Genomic DNA, 19,400 nt, shown 5'->3' on the forward strand with positions numbered 1-19,400 from the left:
CTCCTTATCTCTCATCCATACCTAAATCCTGCCTTTTCTGCTTCCATAATGCCTCTCTAGACTTTGCTTTTAACTCCTTCATCAACCACACTAGTTTAAGTCCTCTTCTTTTGTTCTCTAGACTATTCTAATAGGCTCTTAACGGGCATTCTTACCCCTCTCCTCATCTTTTCCTCTATCTAGACTCTACAACAATGTTCAAATAATCTTCCTAATGCATTGCTATGATCATGGCATTTTTATACAAAAAGGCCTTCTTAGGGCTTTATTTCTTAGGCTCCCTATTGCCTAAGAAATAAAGTATAGTCTGACTCTAGCAGTCAAAGGATCACAGATTGAAACAGATAAATAAAACTAACTTGTAGAATGAGTAAATTTATAGATACAACATTATAAGAAAAAGGTAAACTAATGTTGATTTCCTTAAGGTTTTCTTTTTAATTGTAGTTAGTTTTAACTAAAGTTGAACTAATTTAACTAAGTCATAGATCGAGATAGATCAATAGACCAGCACTTCTGCTTGATAATTATCGATCGATTGATCTAGAGCTGAGAAGGCCCATCACAATCCGGCTTCAGACTATCTATGCAGCCTCATTTCACACTACTGCCCATGTCATTCTGTCCCTTATATCTCCATTACTTGATGATGTTGTCCCCCATGCCTGGAATGGATTCCCTGTCAAGCTTTCTTCATTTGTTGGAGTACTGCCCCTTCTTCAAGGTCCAATTCAGATGCTACCTCCTCCATAAAGCCTCTGACACCTCAGGTGAAAGGGATCTCTTCTGTCTCAAATTTCTCATGACAGCTGGACTAGACCTTTCCTTTTGTACTTTTTGGATCACAGCTCACAGTTCTAGAAGGTATCTCAGATGTCATCTAGTCCAACCCCTTCATTTTACATATGAAAAACTAAAGCTGAAGCTTTAGGTATTTGCCTTGGGGGGCATATAGGTAGCATAAGACATAAGTTTAAACCCTGTTCCTCAGACTCCAGAATTAATGCTCTTTCTGGTATAGATACTTTCTCATGTCAGTCTTCCTTGTATTGTAGTTATTTGGTTTTGGTCCTTTCCCTTATTAGATTTGGGAACTTCCTGAGACTAGTGCCCGTGTCTCATCTTTTTGTATCTACAGTATCTCCTACAGTGTTTTGCACATAAAATGCCTAATGAATGTTTAGACTGAATTATTTCCTACTATTTTCATTGTATGTGTATAGTTTCACTAATTCCCTCAAAAAAACTACAATATGAGCTACAATATAACTTTTCTAGGCTATTCTAACCACCATTTGTTTACATGGAAAAATTAACTGCAGGTTCCAATGAAATGACTTATATAATTTGGGGGTACAGATTATAAATTAGAGACTTCCTCTATCTAAAAATTAATGTCACATTTCTGAAGATTTGCCAGATTTCCACCCTAAGTCAACAGTACACGTGTTCTTGGAACTATTATGTGTCATAGGTGCTTGTTGAATGTGTAAATACACAGGTGGTTAACAAGTTACTTGTATCAGGATAAGAAAAGAGTGTTACAGTGCTGATTTCTTTAAGGGTTGCTTTTAGTTTTGTTTCAAAATGACCAATTCTGACAGCACATTTTACTAATATTATCCCCCTTCAGGACTTAGAATCACTAAAGCTAGAGAGGGAAAAGGTGTCTGAGGTCATAGGATTCACAGCTGGAAAGGGGATTTAGAGATGACAGGGTCATCATAGTTTCAAATTTGGAAAGTACTTCTGAGGTCACTTCATTCAATTCTCTCATTTTACAGATGAGGAAACTGAGGCCTACAGTTTAAGTGACTTGCTCAAAGTTAAGACAATGAGTCAGTAGCAGAAATGCAAACCCAGGTTCTAGCTCTAAATGTAGCCACATCACAGATGCCTCCTTTTTAGCATACACACATATCACATATACGTTATATGTGTATATCTGTATATATACAGTGTAATACATATGTATATAAATGCATGTGTGTGCACACATACATGTATTTATATATTATATATATATACACACATACCTTCCAAGTATAGTGGAACTTCTTCTGGGCTCACTATTCCCTACATAAGTACTATATTTTACTGCATAATCATCTATCACCTTGGTTTTTTTTTTAGTGCAAAAATTGGTTTGTAACCTTTCATCACTTAATTGTGGCATGGTATGATTCTGTCCATCAAGCGCTTAAAAGGGAAACAGAAAACATTATATTCACCCTTGGCATATGGATAGGCATTTATCTTGTGCTCTGTGAGCTCTAGAATTCTCAGTACAATGGAATTGTCAGTATTCAATTTTAACATATGCTCACGAGTATTCCATGCATCCTAATCTTGCACCAAAGATGGTTTAGTAATAAATGATTTTTAAGTAACACGGCACAATTTTTTGAAGAAGCTTCACATAATGGTTGTACCCCACTTTTTGAAAAAAATGTCATAAAATCTGCAACCATTATGCAGTGAAATATGGTATTGTATATATACTATATTAACTCCACTACACAGTTACAGTAGATTAACTCGTTTAAATTAGAGGTCTTAGTCTAATTTAGAGGTATTTGTGAGATGATTATTCAAAGTCCTCTCATGACCCTAGACTTCTCTTGCTTCTAAAACTTCCCTTTTAGCGGTGAGACGCTCCATCCCTGGTCCCTATTATTTCTCATTATCCAGACCGACCCCAGACCCTCTAAAACCTCTCTTCTCCTTAGTTATCCGATGTGACAAGATAGGATGGCCTGGGGGTGGGGGATTCAAAGTTAAAAGGGAAGGATCGTGGAAGAGTTTGAAAGTCAAGAATGACTGTGGCCAGGGCAAGGCAGCGAAGGAGAGAGGCCAAGGTGGACAATGGATGCGTGGAGGAGAGCAGGAGCGCAGCCGGGACCAAGAGAAGGAGGGCTGCAGAGGAGGTGGCCAACGCCAAGGAGTGCGGGATGTAGCCGGCAGCACAAAGGGAGCGGGACAGGAGGCGCGGATAGGACAAGGAAAAGATGACGGAATAAATGCCAGGTGGCGGGGTCTCCCTCGCATTTCCCCGCCCCTCTCCCAGGCCTGAGAGATGCAGCCCCGTCTCCGGTTCCTCCTCTCCTCCTCCCCCAGCCCTCCCTTCCCATCCTTCTCCATCCCCTGCGCGGCTGACGTGTCTGCCTGGCACTGCTCATGCTCTCCCTCCGCCCCAAGCCCGGGTCCCAACCTCGCCGCTCGCCCCCGCCTTCTCTTCTCTCCTCCCCGCCGCCTCGCCATCGCCGTCCCCCGCGCCCGGGGCCTCCCTCCGCCCCCCTCACCCCTCCAGCTCCAGCTCCGGCCCCAGCCCCGCCAAAATGGCTGCAGCGCCGCGTCTGCCCTTCTGCCTCCTCGTTCTACTCTTCTCCTCTGGGCCGCGTCTGGGTCAAGCGAGCCGAAGCGGGGACCGGCGCTTCGCGGAGCTGAAAAGCTGCTCGGACGAGGAGTGCAGCAGTGAGTGGGCGCCCTGGCCCGCGGGCACCGGGGGGAGGAGGAGGAGCGGGGGGACTTGCGGGGTTGTGGGGGGGGCGGACGAACTGCCCGCTCCCGGGGTCTGTGCCCCGCGGGAGCTGGAGACCCGAGGCCGAGCTGGCGCATGGGAACAGTTCTAGGTTCAGGGGCAGTAGAAAGTACCCTTTCCCCTCCCCCGGTCTTTCTGCTCTTGGGTCTGGGCGTCTCCGGAGCTCCGCCTCAGCCTGCCACCGCGGCACCCGAGCTCGCCGGCTTCTTCCACTTGTTGCAAGTTTTTTGCCCCCGAATCTAGAGAGGGAAGAGCAGGAGAGACCGTCCCCTCACCCTCCCCCGAACCACCGGCATGGGCCCTCGGATCACCCCCTTCCAGCCTTTCTTCCCCTAGCAAGAGATGAAGAAACGTAACGTCTAAGTGCTCCTTGGGCTTTGTAGGTTTTCAAAGCCCAATGTTTATTCTTTAACCCGGGAGAAAGTGCCTTCCAGCCCTTCCACTGTTACAAAGATCTCCTTTGCTGCATTTGTGGATCCAGATGGGTTGCTAGGTTTAAGGCAGTCCCATGGGCTGCTTTTTCCGCCCTCTCTGAGTCCTACTGGAATTCTTTGCTAGTTAGCTATATTTTGAAAAGTGTTTTGGGTTTAAGAAAGGGCAAGTCCAAATTACCTACACACGCATACACATTACATTATTGTTACCATCGGACATCCTTGATCTCTGAATCTTGTCCTTGTGTGAGACAACATTTCTCTCTCCAACAAGGCGCAGGGGAGGTCATATCTTTCACTCTGGAGACTAAAGCATTCATACCGGACTCCTGGCATAGCCCATTTTTATGGACTAGGAAACTGAAGCAGTTAATGAAAAATGGGTTTCTGATTTAAGTCCGTTTGCCAGCTCTAAAGGGGATGGGGGAGGGGGGGAGATAGTCATGAGTAATTTTGAAGAGTTAGAAAAAGAAGAATCCACCACTATTACAACCTAAAGCAGCTTTAGTTTCATCCACTTTTGTTTTTGGAAACTCCAAAATATTTGAGTGTTTCTTGTCATTCGTATTGTTCTTAGTTGTCTTTTTTTGACAACTCTTGTAACAAATGGATTTATTACTGGCTGACATAAGTGCCAGAAGAGAAGTAATTTGGCCCTTATAATATGCAGGGATGAGTAAGAAAGTATTCTGAAAAGGCTAAGAAGTCCATCATTCACTCTTCATACACAGGTACCTTAAAAAAATTCTCATAACTTGAAATACAAGAATCATTTTATCTCCGGAAGAGAAGGGAGCAGAATCAACATACAACTAAAAGACTGACTTGTGTCAACAATTTGCTAAAAGTTAATCTAGGGACACTGGAAATACATTGAAACTTCTGGCCTTTTCTGTTCTTTCAAGTAACTTCCTTGGAACAGATCTTAACCCAAGTTATTGCATATACATGTCTCATTCCAAAGTATAGTTAGAAATTAATTTATGTAGAACTTTAATGATTTCTATGCTTAGGAAAGGAATAGAGTGTTTTCTATTTCCCCTCTTCTCCCTTTCCACTTAACCACTGTGTGAACATTTCTTGGCTCTTTTATATTAGGGAAAAAAATGTGTGCGCATTTTTAATTCTAGGTTTGGGATTTTTTTCCTGTTTGTTCAGACCTATGATTTTATTCCCTCTACCAATGTAGATTAGGAAATATTCTGTAGTTTTATGGTCTTAGAGAGTTGCTTGGGACTCAGAAGTTAAGGGACTTACTTGCCCAGGGTCTTACAACCAGTACCTTTGGAGATGGGATTTTAACCCAGGTCTTCTGATTCAGAATATGTTTCTCTCACTCTGTTATGCTGCAAATATAAAAGCATGTTTTATGACTATATATGCAATCATGTGTGTATGCATACCAATGTATATATGCATACAGTTATACATATAAACATACAGCATATATACACAAAACATACCCATGTTTGTAGTGTGGTACATGTATGTGCATTTATAAATGTATATCATTTATTCATATGTACATATATATGTGGAGGGGGTGACTAATAAAAATACCCTGGGTTCCTGCCTGATTTAAATCCTTGTTTTTCAGGCTACTCAGTGTTAGAGCAATTTACGACAAGTCCTGTGTCTAACACCTAATCTCTGTGACCATAGGCAAGTCACAAGCTTTCTGGATCTCAGTTTACACATGCAAAATGAGAGGGGCTATCCTATATGGCCTTTAAGACCCCAGATCTATATAATGCTCTGATCTTGTGTCTAAATTTTTCCTTAGTGTCTGCCAACAATTTTTTTTCATAATGCTGTTTTGATGTCAGCTTTTCTATCTGCTTTATGTTATTGTTCGGTCATATCCCACTCTTTGTGACCCCATTTGGCAAATGTGCTGGAGTGGTTTGCCATTTCCTTCTCTAGCTCATTTTACAGATGAGGAACCAGAGGCAAACAGCAGTTAAGTGACTTGCCCAGGATCACACGGCTATTAAGTGTCTGAGGCTGGATTTGAATTTAGGTCTTCTTGATTCCAGGCCTGCCATTCTATCCATTGTGCCACCTAGCTACCCCTTATCTGCTTTATGAGAGAAAGGAAATTTCCTTCCTTGTAAATTTTGATTAAATTAACTTAGTGTTCAATGCATTTAAAATTGCTTATTTCTCATAAAAGCTTTTTGTTTTAGGCATTTTTTTCTTATCTTACAATCAAAGCCATAGACTTTGGCAGAGACTTGGCACCTTAAAGGCATTCTTTCCAGATAATTTGCTCAGATACAAGGAGCACAGCTTTGCTGCAAATATAATCATCAATTTTTACTACTGCGTAGTAAGACTTTTGTCCATTTATAGGTAGCGTGCCTTCTAATAGTTCAAGGTAATTATCCCTTGGGATTCAGGTTTTCTTCACAGCTCAGTTATCAACTCTTGGTGTGGCCTTGGTAAGTCATTTGACCTCTTTATACCTCAATTCAACCATCTGCGAAATGAACATTTTTGTAGACATAAAATGGGAAAGTCCAGTGATTAGGGTATTAGACAGGGAGCTAAGAGTACTGTCCAAATCACTTTAATTTCTCCGGTTTTCATTGCCATCCACCCACAGAATGGAATTAGTATTGCCTGATATAAACCCGTCTACCTATCAAGAGTCGTTATGAATGTTAAAACAAAACAAAAAACAGTCTTAAAAAAATTCAAAACCTCAGGTGCTACTAAGAATCTTACTGAAGGTGACTCTCCCTACAAATAGTTGGAAAACAATTCACATCTACAAAGTGTTCTCAGATTCCCTATGGAATATAAATGTAAATAGAAGTGTGAAGGACTAGTAGTGATGCTGGGACTTTATCTTCTCTACAGTGCTGATGTACCGGGGTAGAGCTCTGCAGGATTTCACAGGTCCAGACTGTCGCTTTGTAAATTTCAAAGAAGGGGAAGCTGTGTATGTCTATTACAAATTAGTAGGAAGATCACCTGAACTTTGGGCTGGAAGCGTGAGTAATATTTAGCATATTTTCTTTTCTTTTCTTCCCTTTTTATTTCATTATGCCATTGTTTTTCAATAGCTACATTTCTTTCTTGTGATTCTTGTTTTTGTTTCTGGCAAATGTGTAACACTGAGTTCAGGACTTTGTAAGCCATGAATATTCCATAAATATTATGAGGTTGAGGTGTGAATAAGGACCTTCAGATAATCTCTTTTATTTAACTGACAAATGACAAATTCCATGTACTTTAAATTTGCCAGGAGTATCAAAACTTGTTCTTGTAAGTTAAGAAGGTAAGCCTATTATAGTGTTTCAGGATACACAAGTTTAAATAGTTGATTTTTTATGTTTGCATTTTCTTTTATAGTGACTTAGCTAATATTTGTTTGTGAAAGGCTTAGAGGACCTGGGAATTTGTGGCACATAATTATCTGTGTTATTAATAGGTTGTGTCATTGGAGAGCCTTCAGCATCATTAAAATGGGGGAAGGGACAGGGAAGAAGGAAAATTGGACTTTCACAATCTTTGTCCTGCTTTTTTTTCCTCTTGAAAGGACTTTTAATTGGATTCTGTTGTAATTAGCTCCTTTTCAGCCATCTCTCCCCATCTCCTACCATAACCCTTTCCTTCTTTCTCTCCTCTTGCCTCTTCTGAATGTCTTTTGCTAGGCTCTGTCCACAGCTACACATTTCACTAGTTGATAGTTTGTTTTAACTTGACCTGACTAGTCCATCAAATTGTATATGTATTTTTAAAAATTGATTTGGGAAAATTATCAGAAAGAGATGTGTCTGATTGGAAGGAATGCTTATGATTTCTCTTAATTTCCAATGTTTGTTTGTTGTTGTTTTTTTAAGTGTGGTGCGTTGAGCGCTTAATATTTTCTCCGTATGGAAAGTGTTCTTAAGGCTTTAAAACTTGAGAGAAAAAAAAAACCCCAAATGATAATAGGAAAAACCCCTTCAGGAAGCAATAGGTATAATTTTTAAAAGTAGAATCCTGGGGGTAGGATTTTAAGAAATACTCTGGTCTAACTCCGAGCTTCTAGGAGGTAATACATTTAAACTATCTGATATGTATTAAAATCTATTCTATTTAAGAATCATAAAGAAGGAAATAAATCCTTAGGGGTAATTGTTTCATAGTGTAGAGGCACTATGCTGGATTTGTAGTTAGAGGACTAGTTCCAATCCAATCTCAACCATGAAGCTTTTCTTGATTACTTAACCCCAAACTCGTTTGGTGTTTGTCATCTACTACCTTCTTGTGTAGTTATTTCTGTACATATTCTGGCTAGATTAGAAATTCTTGGAAAGCAAGACATGTCTTATATTCATATATCCCTTACATAATGATTTCAACATAAGAGATGTTCAAAAAGTATTTGTTAAATGAATAATTGAGTGCCAATTAGTGCATAGCATTATACTAGGGCACTGAAGATTTGAGGAATATAGGTGCCTTTGAGAAGTTCGCAGTCTGTTTTCCTTCTCCATGTCTTTTCACAAATGGCTTTTGGTGGCAGACTGTGTAGTTGAGAGTTCACGTATGACAGTGCAGTAGAAAAATGGGTACAAAGTATTCCTTATGTGGACTGTAGAAAAAGGGATTCAGTTAAATCCAGCAAGTACTTATTTGATAAGTTTGCACTACCTGCTAGCACATGATTGAGATGATATATTTCTAAGCTCTTTCTATCATGTGCTAGTTAGTTACTCTGTAGGATACAAAAGAAGTATAAGACATGATCTCTAGCCCTCAAAAGCTTAAAGCTGTGCATGAAACAGTCAAAGAGGAAACCCATGATTAACTGCCCAAATGAGTGCTTCAAACAGGAATGATTTTGGTGCTTTAGGAGGTGAGAATGGAAATATCATTGTGGACTGAAATACAGTAGGTTTTGTGGAGAAAGTAACAACTCTCCTGGAAAATGCTTTGGATGGAACTTTAGCTAAATATTCTTCTAAGTTTAAACTTCATGACTGCCACTAATTTCTTGTATGAGCTCAGGCAAATCGCTTCACATCTCTAGACCTCCCAGTTTCTTCACTAAGGTCCCCATCTGTCTATCATCTCAATCATATGCTAGCAGGTAGTAGGAACTTATCAAATAAGTACTTGTTGGATTTAGCTGAATCCCTTTTTCTACAGCCCACATATGAAATACTTTGTACCCACTTTTCTACTGCACTGTCATATGTGAACTCTCAAGTACATAGTTTGCCACCAAAGGCTATTTGTCAAAAGACGTGGAGAAGGAAAACAGAGTGAGAGCTTCTCAAAGGCACCTATATTCCTCAAATCTTCAGTGCCCTAGTATAATGCTATGCACTAATTGGCACTCAAATAATTACTCATTTAACAATATAATGGTTTTGTGATTCCTGTATTCTTTCTATCTATAGAGAGAAGCCAGCATGAGCTCCTGCCATTCCAATAGGCCATGGTTCCCTGACTAACTCACCATCTGAATGTTTTTATTGAAAGCCAAAATAGTTCTTTTCCCTTAAATTACATTTTATACATATAGGTTCCCCAAAGTTTATATATGTAGGAGCCATGATACTGTTTGCAGGAATCTACATTTTGATTGATAGATTCTTTTCAAGCAAGACTGACTCCTCACTCAATAGTATGTTAGGCTGCTGTCCTGCCCTTTCTTTTATATCTCTTTTGCTCTCAGAATTAATGTTACTGACCCCCTCTTATACTGCTTAACATTTTATAGAGTAGCCTGAGTTATGCTTATTTGTCTAGAATTTGGTTTAGAATATGCCTAGTAGGCCTCATTAAGGAAAACTTTCTATTTCTAGTACAGCTTTGGAAAAGAAAAAAAATTGGCATTGAGAGAAATTCAGAATGTGGCCCCTGTAAACCTAGTGACACATTGCACTGTATCCCTCACTTTTATCCTAACAGTAGCTCGTACTTAATTCTAGTGCCTTCCCTCTGTTGATTATCTCCATTTTATCCTGTCTAGAGTTTGTTTGCATAGGTAGTTGTTTACATGTTTTCTTCCCCATTAGATTGTGGGTTCCTTGAGAGCAGGGCCTATCTTTTGACTTTCTTTGTATCCCTAGCATTTAGCACAGTGCCTGGCACATAATAAGCACTGAATAAGAACTGACTGACTGACGCATTATTTTTCCTATTGTAGCAAATTATATATTCTCTCTGTGATTCCATTTGGTTGAAAAAGGTGATACCACCCAGAGTATAAATATAGGGTTTGCTATTGTCCATGCTTATGCTCAGGTGGTAAATATTTAATATTCTCTTTGTTTAAGAACTTTTTTTTTCCTTGTTAGAAATACTTCCTCCTTTCCTTATTTATCTCATTATCATTCAAGCTTGTTACCTGGACAAGTAAAATTTGTTTTTCCTTATGTTACAGAGGTATACAGCTGAAAGGTATCATATAGACCTGTCCAGTCCTTCTCTTTGGCAGATTACCGCTCTGGGCTTTAGTTTCCTTAAGTGATTTTCCAAGGGTATGTGTTAGTGGAAGTTATTTAGTAGGAGCTCTTTCCATTATTTCCTAAGTACCATAGAGTAATTCTTTCAGAAAATGTAGGTTCTTCTTTTAAAAGCTTTTACAATGATGCTTGGATCCTCATTTTCTTAAACTATTCTGGAGCCTTTTGGGGAACCATATGTTAGGAACTCTGTGACTTTTATGGCCTATCTGCCAGTCTTTTATTGTACTATCTAATCTTCATAACAGCATGCAAGGAGTAATGTTGACTTTTAGGCAGTTGTCAGATAGTAGTAATGAGATTATTACCGTGGAATATTTAACTAGATGGCAATGACTTTATTCCGTGTGTGTACATGCATGTGGTTGTGTACACATACATATGTGTGTGTGTATACATACAAATATCCTTCTTTATTAACTATGCAGCGAAATACTATTGATACAGCTACTAAAAGATATATGTTTATGGAAAGGATGCGTGACAGTTTTGTAACTACTACAAGTTTGCTATTTTTTTTCTCTACAGTGCATATTGATATTTCCTCATTTTATTCATTCTTTTGGACAGGTTGGCAATGTTTTTGGGTACTTTCCAAAGAATTTAATTGAAGTAAATCATCAGTATTCTGAACAAGAACTAGAACTACCAACAGATGTAAGTAGTGAGTTTTTTTGTTGTTCTTAAGTAGATCATCTATTTCTGCTAAGTGGGTTTTAAAAGACTGTAGTAGTTATTTTCAGCATGAAAGTAAGAAATCCTAATAGTCTTTGCATCAAGTTTAATTTATGCCAGAGCATGTTTTTAAATAGGAAGAGAATTTTAAAGCCCTTGTGACTTAAGATATAATCTTTGAAACATAAAAGATTTTCAGGCAGCTGGGTAGCCTATGAGTTCTTTCCTGAAATTTCAGTTTAATTCAACAAGCATATAGTGTTTTTCTAGGTGTCAAGTACTTTGCTAGGTATTGAGGATACAAAAACAAAGTACAAAGAGTACCTTTCCTCACGAAGTTGAATTCTACTGAGGAGACATTTGCATATAAGACTTCAGGAATGAAGTATTTTTTGCTGTTTATTAACCTTAAGGCATATGTCAACCCCCCCTTTTGTTTTTGGAGGTGGAGGAGGCAAATCAGAGTTAAGTGAGTTGCTCAAGGTCTTACAGCTAGCAAGAGTCTGAGGCCAGATTTGAACTCAGGTCTTCCTGACTCCAGGGCCAGTGCTCTATCAATTGTAGCACCTCGCTTCCCTTGTCAACCCATTTTTGCAAATAAATTGATAGACTGGTCTATTAAAAATTATTTTTATCTTGTATGCTGTCACCTCCTCTGACACTGTGACTGCAGTAGTGCAGGCCTTTATCATTTCACATCTAGACTGTTATAACAGTTGTAATGGTCTTCAGGTTGGTTTCCTTGCTGTCTCTACTCTCATCCATCCTCCATTCACCTGTCAAGTCTGATCATATCAGTAAATTCAGTAAACTCCAGACTTGCTGTCACTTCTAGGAACAGATATAAAATCTTCTGGTTTTTAAGTCCTTCATACCTTGGCCTCTTTCTACTTTTCTAGTCTTTTTATGCTTTACTTCCCTCTTTGTATTCTGCAGTCTGGTGATGTTGAGGATCCTTGATGTTCTTTGCAAAGATACTCTGTCTCCAGACCTTGTGCACTTTCATTGGTTGTCCCTCAGTACCTGGAATTCTCTTTCTCTTCATCTCTGCTTCCTGGCATCCCTGATTTCCTTAAAGTCTCAGTCAAAGTCTCATTTTTTGCAAGTAGCCTCTCTAGTCTTCCTTAAACTTAGTGTCTTCCCTTTGACGCTTTCCCCAATTTATCCTCCATACATTTTGTTTGTCTGTAGTTGTTTGCATGTTATCTCTTCCATTAGACTCTGAGCTTCTTGGTGGCAGGGACTCTCTTTTGCCTCTCTTTGGAACCCTAGTACTAAGCATAGTGCCTGGCACATAGTAGATGCTTAATTACTGCTCGTTTACTTGAATTGTTGATTTTCTTAAATTTGATCTTAAATAATGCACTCAAATGATATTTCAAGATTAAATTTATTTGACATTAAAGTGAAGCATGTGCTGTCAGTTGATTATTCTCCCTCCCACTTGAGCTAACAAGTTGGATCTCTGTGAGCCAGGATGGCCACATATGGATGGAGCTTACAAACTCCAACTGCTGTGCATCCTATCATGATTCTCAGTGGATATCAGTTTGTCAGCCAGATTTAATGAGATTTTAGAAAGGGCTATTTATTTACTGAGGTGGCATATGGAACTGTCAGGTTGTAAGAATGGTCGCCACCAAACTATTTTCTCTTCTCAAAGAGAGTCCTGTGAGTAGAGAGTCAAAGTGAAAGCTAGCTCAGAGAGCAAGGGATTTTTGGAGAACTTTGAATCTGTGTGCAGTCTGTCTATGGATCCTAATAGAGACACTGAAGTCAGTTTATTTGGAATTGCTGCTAGGACAGGATTGGGAAAGTGGGAAGTCCTCCAGACCCTGGAGTTTATGAGGTTCACCTCTGGTCAAGGGAGCCGGAAGAGACTTGAGACCAAGTCCCAGGCCTCTGTTTGTCTGCCACAAATCAATTCCTTCTCGAGAGTTTAGCTGAAATACTCTTTTGTCCCCTCTTGATCAAACCTTTCTGGTTCTGAACCAGCACTCTAGTTTTATACAGGTCCCACAAAGTATTACCAAGTTTCCTCAGCCAGTTTGTGCAGTGGGTCAAGGGTTTTTTTTTTTCCCCATGCTTAGCCTACAGCCTATTATTGACTGATTAAAAAGATGTATTCTTTCCTGGATAAAGTATCAGGGTATAATATTTTATCTCTTACTTCGAATGGGTTGGGTTATTTTATTGATTTACTCAAGCAACCCCTATTCTTACAAAAGAAAGTATTAACCCTGACTTAAGTGACTAAATATTTCGTAGCTTCAGGGGAAGGAAACAGAGTTTGGGGATTGAAGCCTTGGTCTTCAGTGAATTCAGGCATTGTGGCCTCTTGCTGAGTGAAGTAGTCTGATTGCCAAAGTGATAATACAGTGCAGTTTCCTCCTGCTAATTAATTTTTCTAGAGTTTTTAGAGAGCTCAAAAGCTGGTATCATTGGCTTATGGCAGAATCTTGACAGAGGTAGCAGTATGGATGAGGGCTTTTGAGTTTTTTTCATCCTCTTACTTTTTCTAATCTTGAGGGTTTTTTTTAAAAAAAATATTTATTTTTAGTTTTTAACATTCACTTCCATAAGTTTTAAATTTTCTCTGCCTTCCTCCCCTCCCCTCCCCCAGGACAGTGTGAAATCCAATATAGGCTCTACCTATATATTCTCATTAAACATATTTTCACATTAGTCATGTTATATAGAAGAATTAGAATGTATGGGAGGAACCATGAGAAAGAAAAAAGCAAAACAAAAAGAGAGTAAATAGTATGCTTTGATCTGCATTCAGACTCCACATTTCCTTGTCTGGATGTGGATGGCATTTTCCATCATGAGTCTTTTGGAGTTGTTTTAGGTCCTTGCATTGCTGAGAAGAGCTAAGTCTATCAAAGTCAGTCATGGCACAATGTGGCTGTTACTATGTACAATGTTATCCTGATTCTGCTCACTTCACTCAGCATCAGTTCATATAAATCTTTTTGGGGTTTTCCGAAGTCTGCCTGCTCAGAAGTACTTATAGCACAATATTATTCCATTACATTCACATACCACAACTTGTTCAGCCATTCCCCAATTGATGGACATCTCCATCTTGCATGACAGTTCTATATTTAAATGTGATACAGGCAGTCTGTAGGTCACAGAGACATGACCTGGGCAGACTGTACTTTGTCAAGCGGTTTAGGATTCCTAGAGTATTAATAGAATAGCTTAAAATGCTTTCATTGGCAGTGAAAAGGAGAACTGATCACATGACCAATTAGTCTAGTTGTTAACTGAAGCCATTAGCTCTGCAACATCAGAATGAAGAGCCTCCAGTTTGACTCAGCATAGACTCCTATGCTTAGTGACTTCGGTGCGGAGAGGAGAACTTAGAGAAACAAGTTGGCAAACTAGGTTCAGTAGTAAGGATTTGAGAGAGGACAAAGACACTTGTAGACTAAACAGATTCATCTTATCTTGTACATCATTAATACTTTCTTTGAGAGGCTCGCTTGGAGCCATCCACACCCCCTCTTTTACAGAGAAAAGGAAACTGAGGCCCTGGCTGGGGACATGACCCCCTGGGCAGTCATAAAAAAAGACTTTCTTTGAGAAAAGGAACGAGTTAATTATATTTTTAGTGGATAGGAAGCACGTTATTACTGGTGTGGGAGACAATTCTTTCAGTTGTTTGTACATTCAGACCCCCAGCTTGTTACAGCCAAGATCAAAGTTAATACAAAGCTAAAAGAAAGAATAAAAATAAGAAAAAGGATAAAGCGTTTTAAAGCTAATAAAATTAATTGAAATTTTCTTTAAGTATATGATTCATTTAAACCCAATGCTTGCTTAGCTTTTTATTTAGTTTAGGGGTAACAATAGCATGGATAAAATAAAACCCACAAATAGACATAAAAATTCATTTAAAATGAATATAAATGACTCCGGGTTACTTTAGGGTATTATTCCTCAACAAATCTCATGTTCTAATTCTTACTGACATAATTAAGTAGAAAAGAACTTCTGACATGATTCACTATGTCTTTTTACATTATACCAGATTGCATGCTGTCCTGGGGAGAGGGAAAAAAATTAGAACTCAAAATGTTATAAAAGCGAATGTTGAAAACTAAAATAAAATACATTTTAAAAAAATGAATTATTGATAAGCCACTTAATATGTGTAACCAAGAGCTGAGTGTATTACAGGACTTAGGATGTGTGTTAAATATTTTTCTTTCCTTTCAGGAAACAGATTTTGTTTGTTTTGATGGAGGAAGGGATAATTTTGACAACTATGATGTTGAAGATCTTTTAGGATTTTTGGGAGAAACTGTAAGAGGCAAAGGGGAAGATGAATTGAACACTTCAGGAACTGAAAGCTCTGAGAAACCTACAGAAGAAATAGAGGAGGAGAATCCTAAGAAGGTAAATTTTGAAGAACCTCTTGAAGTATCCAAGGATGGCAATGATGAGCCTGAAACAGCAGTGAACAGCAAAGTTCTTGCAAGTTCAGAAGAAAACAGCTTAGTTTCTGAAAACACTAAGAATCTAGAGGAAGAATTTGAAAAACAGAGGCTCCCAGTCCATGTAAATAGTCATGCAGATAGTCCTCAGGGAAACCAACCCTCCCTTGAGCCTTTAGAAGAAATGCTGCAAGACAAATTAAAAGTGCCAGAGAGTGAGAATGCCAAAAATACCAATATTTCTCAGCTTTCTAAGGACTGGGAGGAGATTGATGCCTATAAACTTTTGAAGAAGGAAATTAATTTGGATTTGAAAACAAAATTTGGCTCAACTGCAGATGCACTTGTATCTGATGATGAAACAACTAGACTTGTTACTTCATTAGAAGATGAGTTTGATGAGGAATTGGACACTGATGATTCCAAACTTGAGGAAGAGGACAGGGATAGCTTTGATGAACCACCGTTACTAACTTTTACAGATGGAGAAGATGGGAAAATCTCAGGGAAGACAGTAGTTGAGAAATATTCTACAGGTGAAAATCTGTATACTGAAGGAGATACTGAAGAAATAGCTCAGCCTAGGACTGGTGAAAAAAATGATAAAAATATACTAAAAACCTTAGGAGATACTATTTTCTCTATTGTTGGTGGAGGTGAAGAAGAAAGAGATACCACAGATTTGGATGGCTCTGATCTAGATGAAGAAAATGTAGAGGATAATGAAAAAGTCCTAACTAGTAAATGGGAAGAAAACAGCAATCCTTTGACTATAGAAGAGCCTGTAACACATCATGACAACAACCTACAAGATACTCTTGAAATTGGCACAGTGACTGAAATTAAGGAAGAAAGTGAGAGAATACAGTCACATAAGGAAGAATTCACGAAGAATGGAATGGAATTAGGAGATGAGGACATTTCTAGAAAACGTCCTGCTCATGAAAGTGGCCTTAAAGTTAATAATCCTGCTGAAATAAGAGAAGACACTTTAAAATCACCACTTAATGATGTGGAAGGTGACCTAAAAGGAACCGTTAATCACCAGATCACAAAAGGGGAGCTCCATAGGGAAAAGTCTGGAGAGAGGGTTTTAGATGACAACTTAGAGAGTGATCCTGTACATAAAACTCTCTGGAAGAAAATGAAAGAGAAAAATACTGAGCAGAAACCTGTAAGTATTAAACCACTGTTAGAAGATGAACAACAAAATGCATCCAAAGGAAATGTGGATATAATAGATATTTCAGAAAATGAACAAGAGCAGGAAATGTTTCCAGTAAAGATGCAAGGAAAAGAATCTAGACAGCCAGCTGTGCTTAACATTGAAAGTCAAGTCAACATTTCTTCTGTAGATCAAACTGATTTACCAAGACAAAAAGTGGAGGAGAATCTCACGTTGGAAGAAAATTTATTGGGCCAGCAGGAAAAAGATATGGAAACTGAGATTAGCAAGCAGCTGGATGAAAAGATCAGGCATTCCAAAAGAGAGATTCAAGAACAACTTTCCAAAGATGAAAGCAAAGAAATGGAGAGCTCACAAAGTAAGGACAAAGATATTCCTAAGGATGTAGAAACAAATTATTTCAAAGAAAATGTGGGCCAACCTCCCCTGATCATAGAGACAACAGAATTCCAGACTGAAAAGGCAGAACCTGAAGGTGATGACTTTTACACAGCCGAGGACTTGTTAGAAGATGAAAATGCTATAAGCGCTGCTAGTGGCCAGGGCAGTAAGATAAATGTTGATATGCAAATGAGAGAAAAAGCTACTTCAGGAGTCGATAATCTGATTCCTGCCATGGAAGATACCAAAGAGAAAACAAGCATGATTTTGGAAACTGAGGGAATAGACAGTAGCTTGCAAGGTTCAGGCAAGACTGTGCCCAAAGGAGTAACTGCAAAGGTTGGAGAATCTGTTAAAATAGCTATAGGGCAGCAAGAAAAGAATCCCCTTGAAAAAGATGAAAAATCCACATCCTCTGCAGTTAGTGACTCTTTTGGCAAGGATGAAAATCAGGCTCAAGATGTAGTTGAAGAGACTAACTACTTTGAAAAAGAAGATGGTCTTAAAAACAAAAAAGACTTCAGTTACGCAGAAAGGTCTTGGTCAGATGATTTCTCCCAAGAGGACCTTGAACATTCACAGAATTTCACTGATACAGAAAGTCAAACAAATCAGCAATCTGATTCTACAGAGATTGAAGACAACCTGGTCTATAAAAAAGCTGTAAAGTCAGAATATAGTAACACAATAAAGCAACTGCCTATCATTAAGGGCTTTCTTGATGAAAAACGAGTAGAAAGATTAGAAAAGTACCTTGGGTCTGAGAATGTCTTGCTAATGGAATCCACATTCCATGACATGGAAAGTAAGCTGCGGCTTGCTCAAAAGGAGAGCCTGGCATATAATATGGAAAAAGCCCTGGACGATGTCTTTCGATCTTCAGAGTCAGACATCCTTGAGATGGTGGAGAAAATGTTAGATTCAAGAGTGGCAGAAAACAAGGAACTGGGCATGGAGGAGATAGACATGTTTGATGAGGAGGCTTCTCTGCTGGATGATATTCAGGACCTGATCTATTTTGTCAGATACAGACACCCTTTGGTAGAAGAGAGTGTACCACTAGCAGCAGCTGCGCCTCCAGAAGACAGCTCTAAGGTGCCTCTTGCAGGTAAAATACAAATCTGTTGTCTTCTTGAGTTAGGCTGTTGGGTAAGAGTGGTTATGTTCTTTCTAGAATCCAATGCAAGACATATTTTTCTGTGCTATCTATATGAGACCAGTCTGGTCTGTTTAGGAAAGACTGCATGACATTTCAGTACTATAAGAATAGCTGTTGATTTCCCTCTCCTTGACCTTAAATTCCCTTTTCCACTTTATCTCAGTGGCAATTGGGTATTATTATTATTTTTATTTAAAAATAAGTTTTATTGATGGCTTTTGTTTTTAATCACAGTCATCTCTAAATATACTCTCCTCATTCTTCCAAATTGAACCCTCCGTTATGGCAACAACAAAAACAGTTAAGCAAAACAAACAAAAACTTTGACCATTTCTGACAACATATACAACATTCTTCCCTCCATCAATCTGTCAAAAGGAGGGAAGTGTATTTTATTCACATAAATATTATTAATGATAATGGCCAATATTTTATATAGTACTTTAAATTTTAGAAAGAGCATTTCTCACAACAAAAGTAGTATAAATATCATTTTCATTTTACAGATGTGGAAACTGACTTAGAGAGGTTAGAAGCCAACAAACTATTGGGCATTTCATCTTCCTAAGCCTTGGTTTCCTCATCTGTAAAAGGAGGAGAGTACTAGATGCCCTCAGGTCTCCTCCAGCTCTATATCCTTAAGCCTCTAAGATTTATGATACCAAGTGATTTGCCTAAGGTTACAGGCTAATTGGTATCAAAGTTGGGACTTAGCTCTATAATAGACTTTAAATTCACTGTTTTTACCCATGACACCATACTACATGTCCAGTATGGTATTACTGTTCTCAACAGTAAGGGTAACTAAGTTACTGAGGGTAGGATAAATATTATAGCTTCCAAAAATACTTTGGAATAAGTTTCTGTATAAAGATAATTATTCATTTCAGTTACTTTATTATCTATTGTCATAAGGAATAGGGATATCAGAAAATTGCTATAGTTCACTGTCATCTTCCCTTCCTCCCCCCCACCTTCATATTAATTTCAACCTATTGTTATGTCTCTTTTCCTAACAAATTGCATAGTTCTATTAAGTAGTTAAATGCACTGGTTTGGTTTGTCATGCTTATCTTTGGACATTGGTTATGGATGGTAAGTACAGACAGTGC

At 38.6% G+C, this 19,400-nt stretch overlaps 1 protein-coding gene across 4 annotated transcripts in view; it reads left to right on the plus strand.

Moving 5' to 3' along the window:
• Window positions 1–3,071: 3,071 nt before the first annotated feature.
• The window catches only part of MIA3 (MIA SH3 domain ER export factor 3), a 70,345-nt gene continuing 54,016 nt past the window's right edge, over window positions 3,072–19,400 (plus strand). For all 4 annotated transcript variants that reach the window (XM_036754123.1, XM_036754125.1, XM_036754124.1 and 1 more), the window contains exons 1-4: window positions 3,072–3,474; window positions 6,838–6,971; window positions 11,013–11,099; window positions 15,345–18,237. In XM_036754123.1, the coding sequence (XP_036610018.1) occupies window positions 3,339–3,474; window positions 6,838–6,971; window positions 11,013–11,099; window positions 15,345–18,237 (3,250 nt within the window). In that variant the 5' untranslated portion in view covers window positions 3,072–3,338. The remainder of the gene's footprint in view (window positions 3,475–6,837; window positions 6,972–11,012; window positions 11,100–15,344; window positions 18,238–19,400) is intronic.

The sequence above is a fragment of the Trichosurus vulpecula genome, chromosome 4 (assembly GCF_011100635.1).
Source record: "Trichosurus vulpecula isolate mTriVul1 chromosome 4, mTriVul1.pri, whole genome shotgun sequence".
NCBI lineage: Eukaryota > Metazoa > Chordata > Mammalia > Diprotodontia > Phalangeridae > Trichosurus > Trichosurus vulpecula.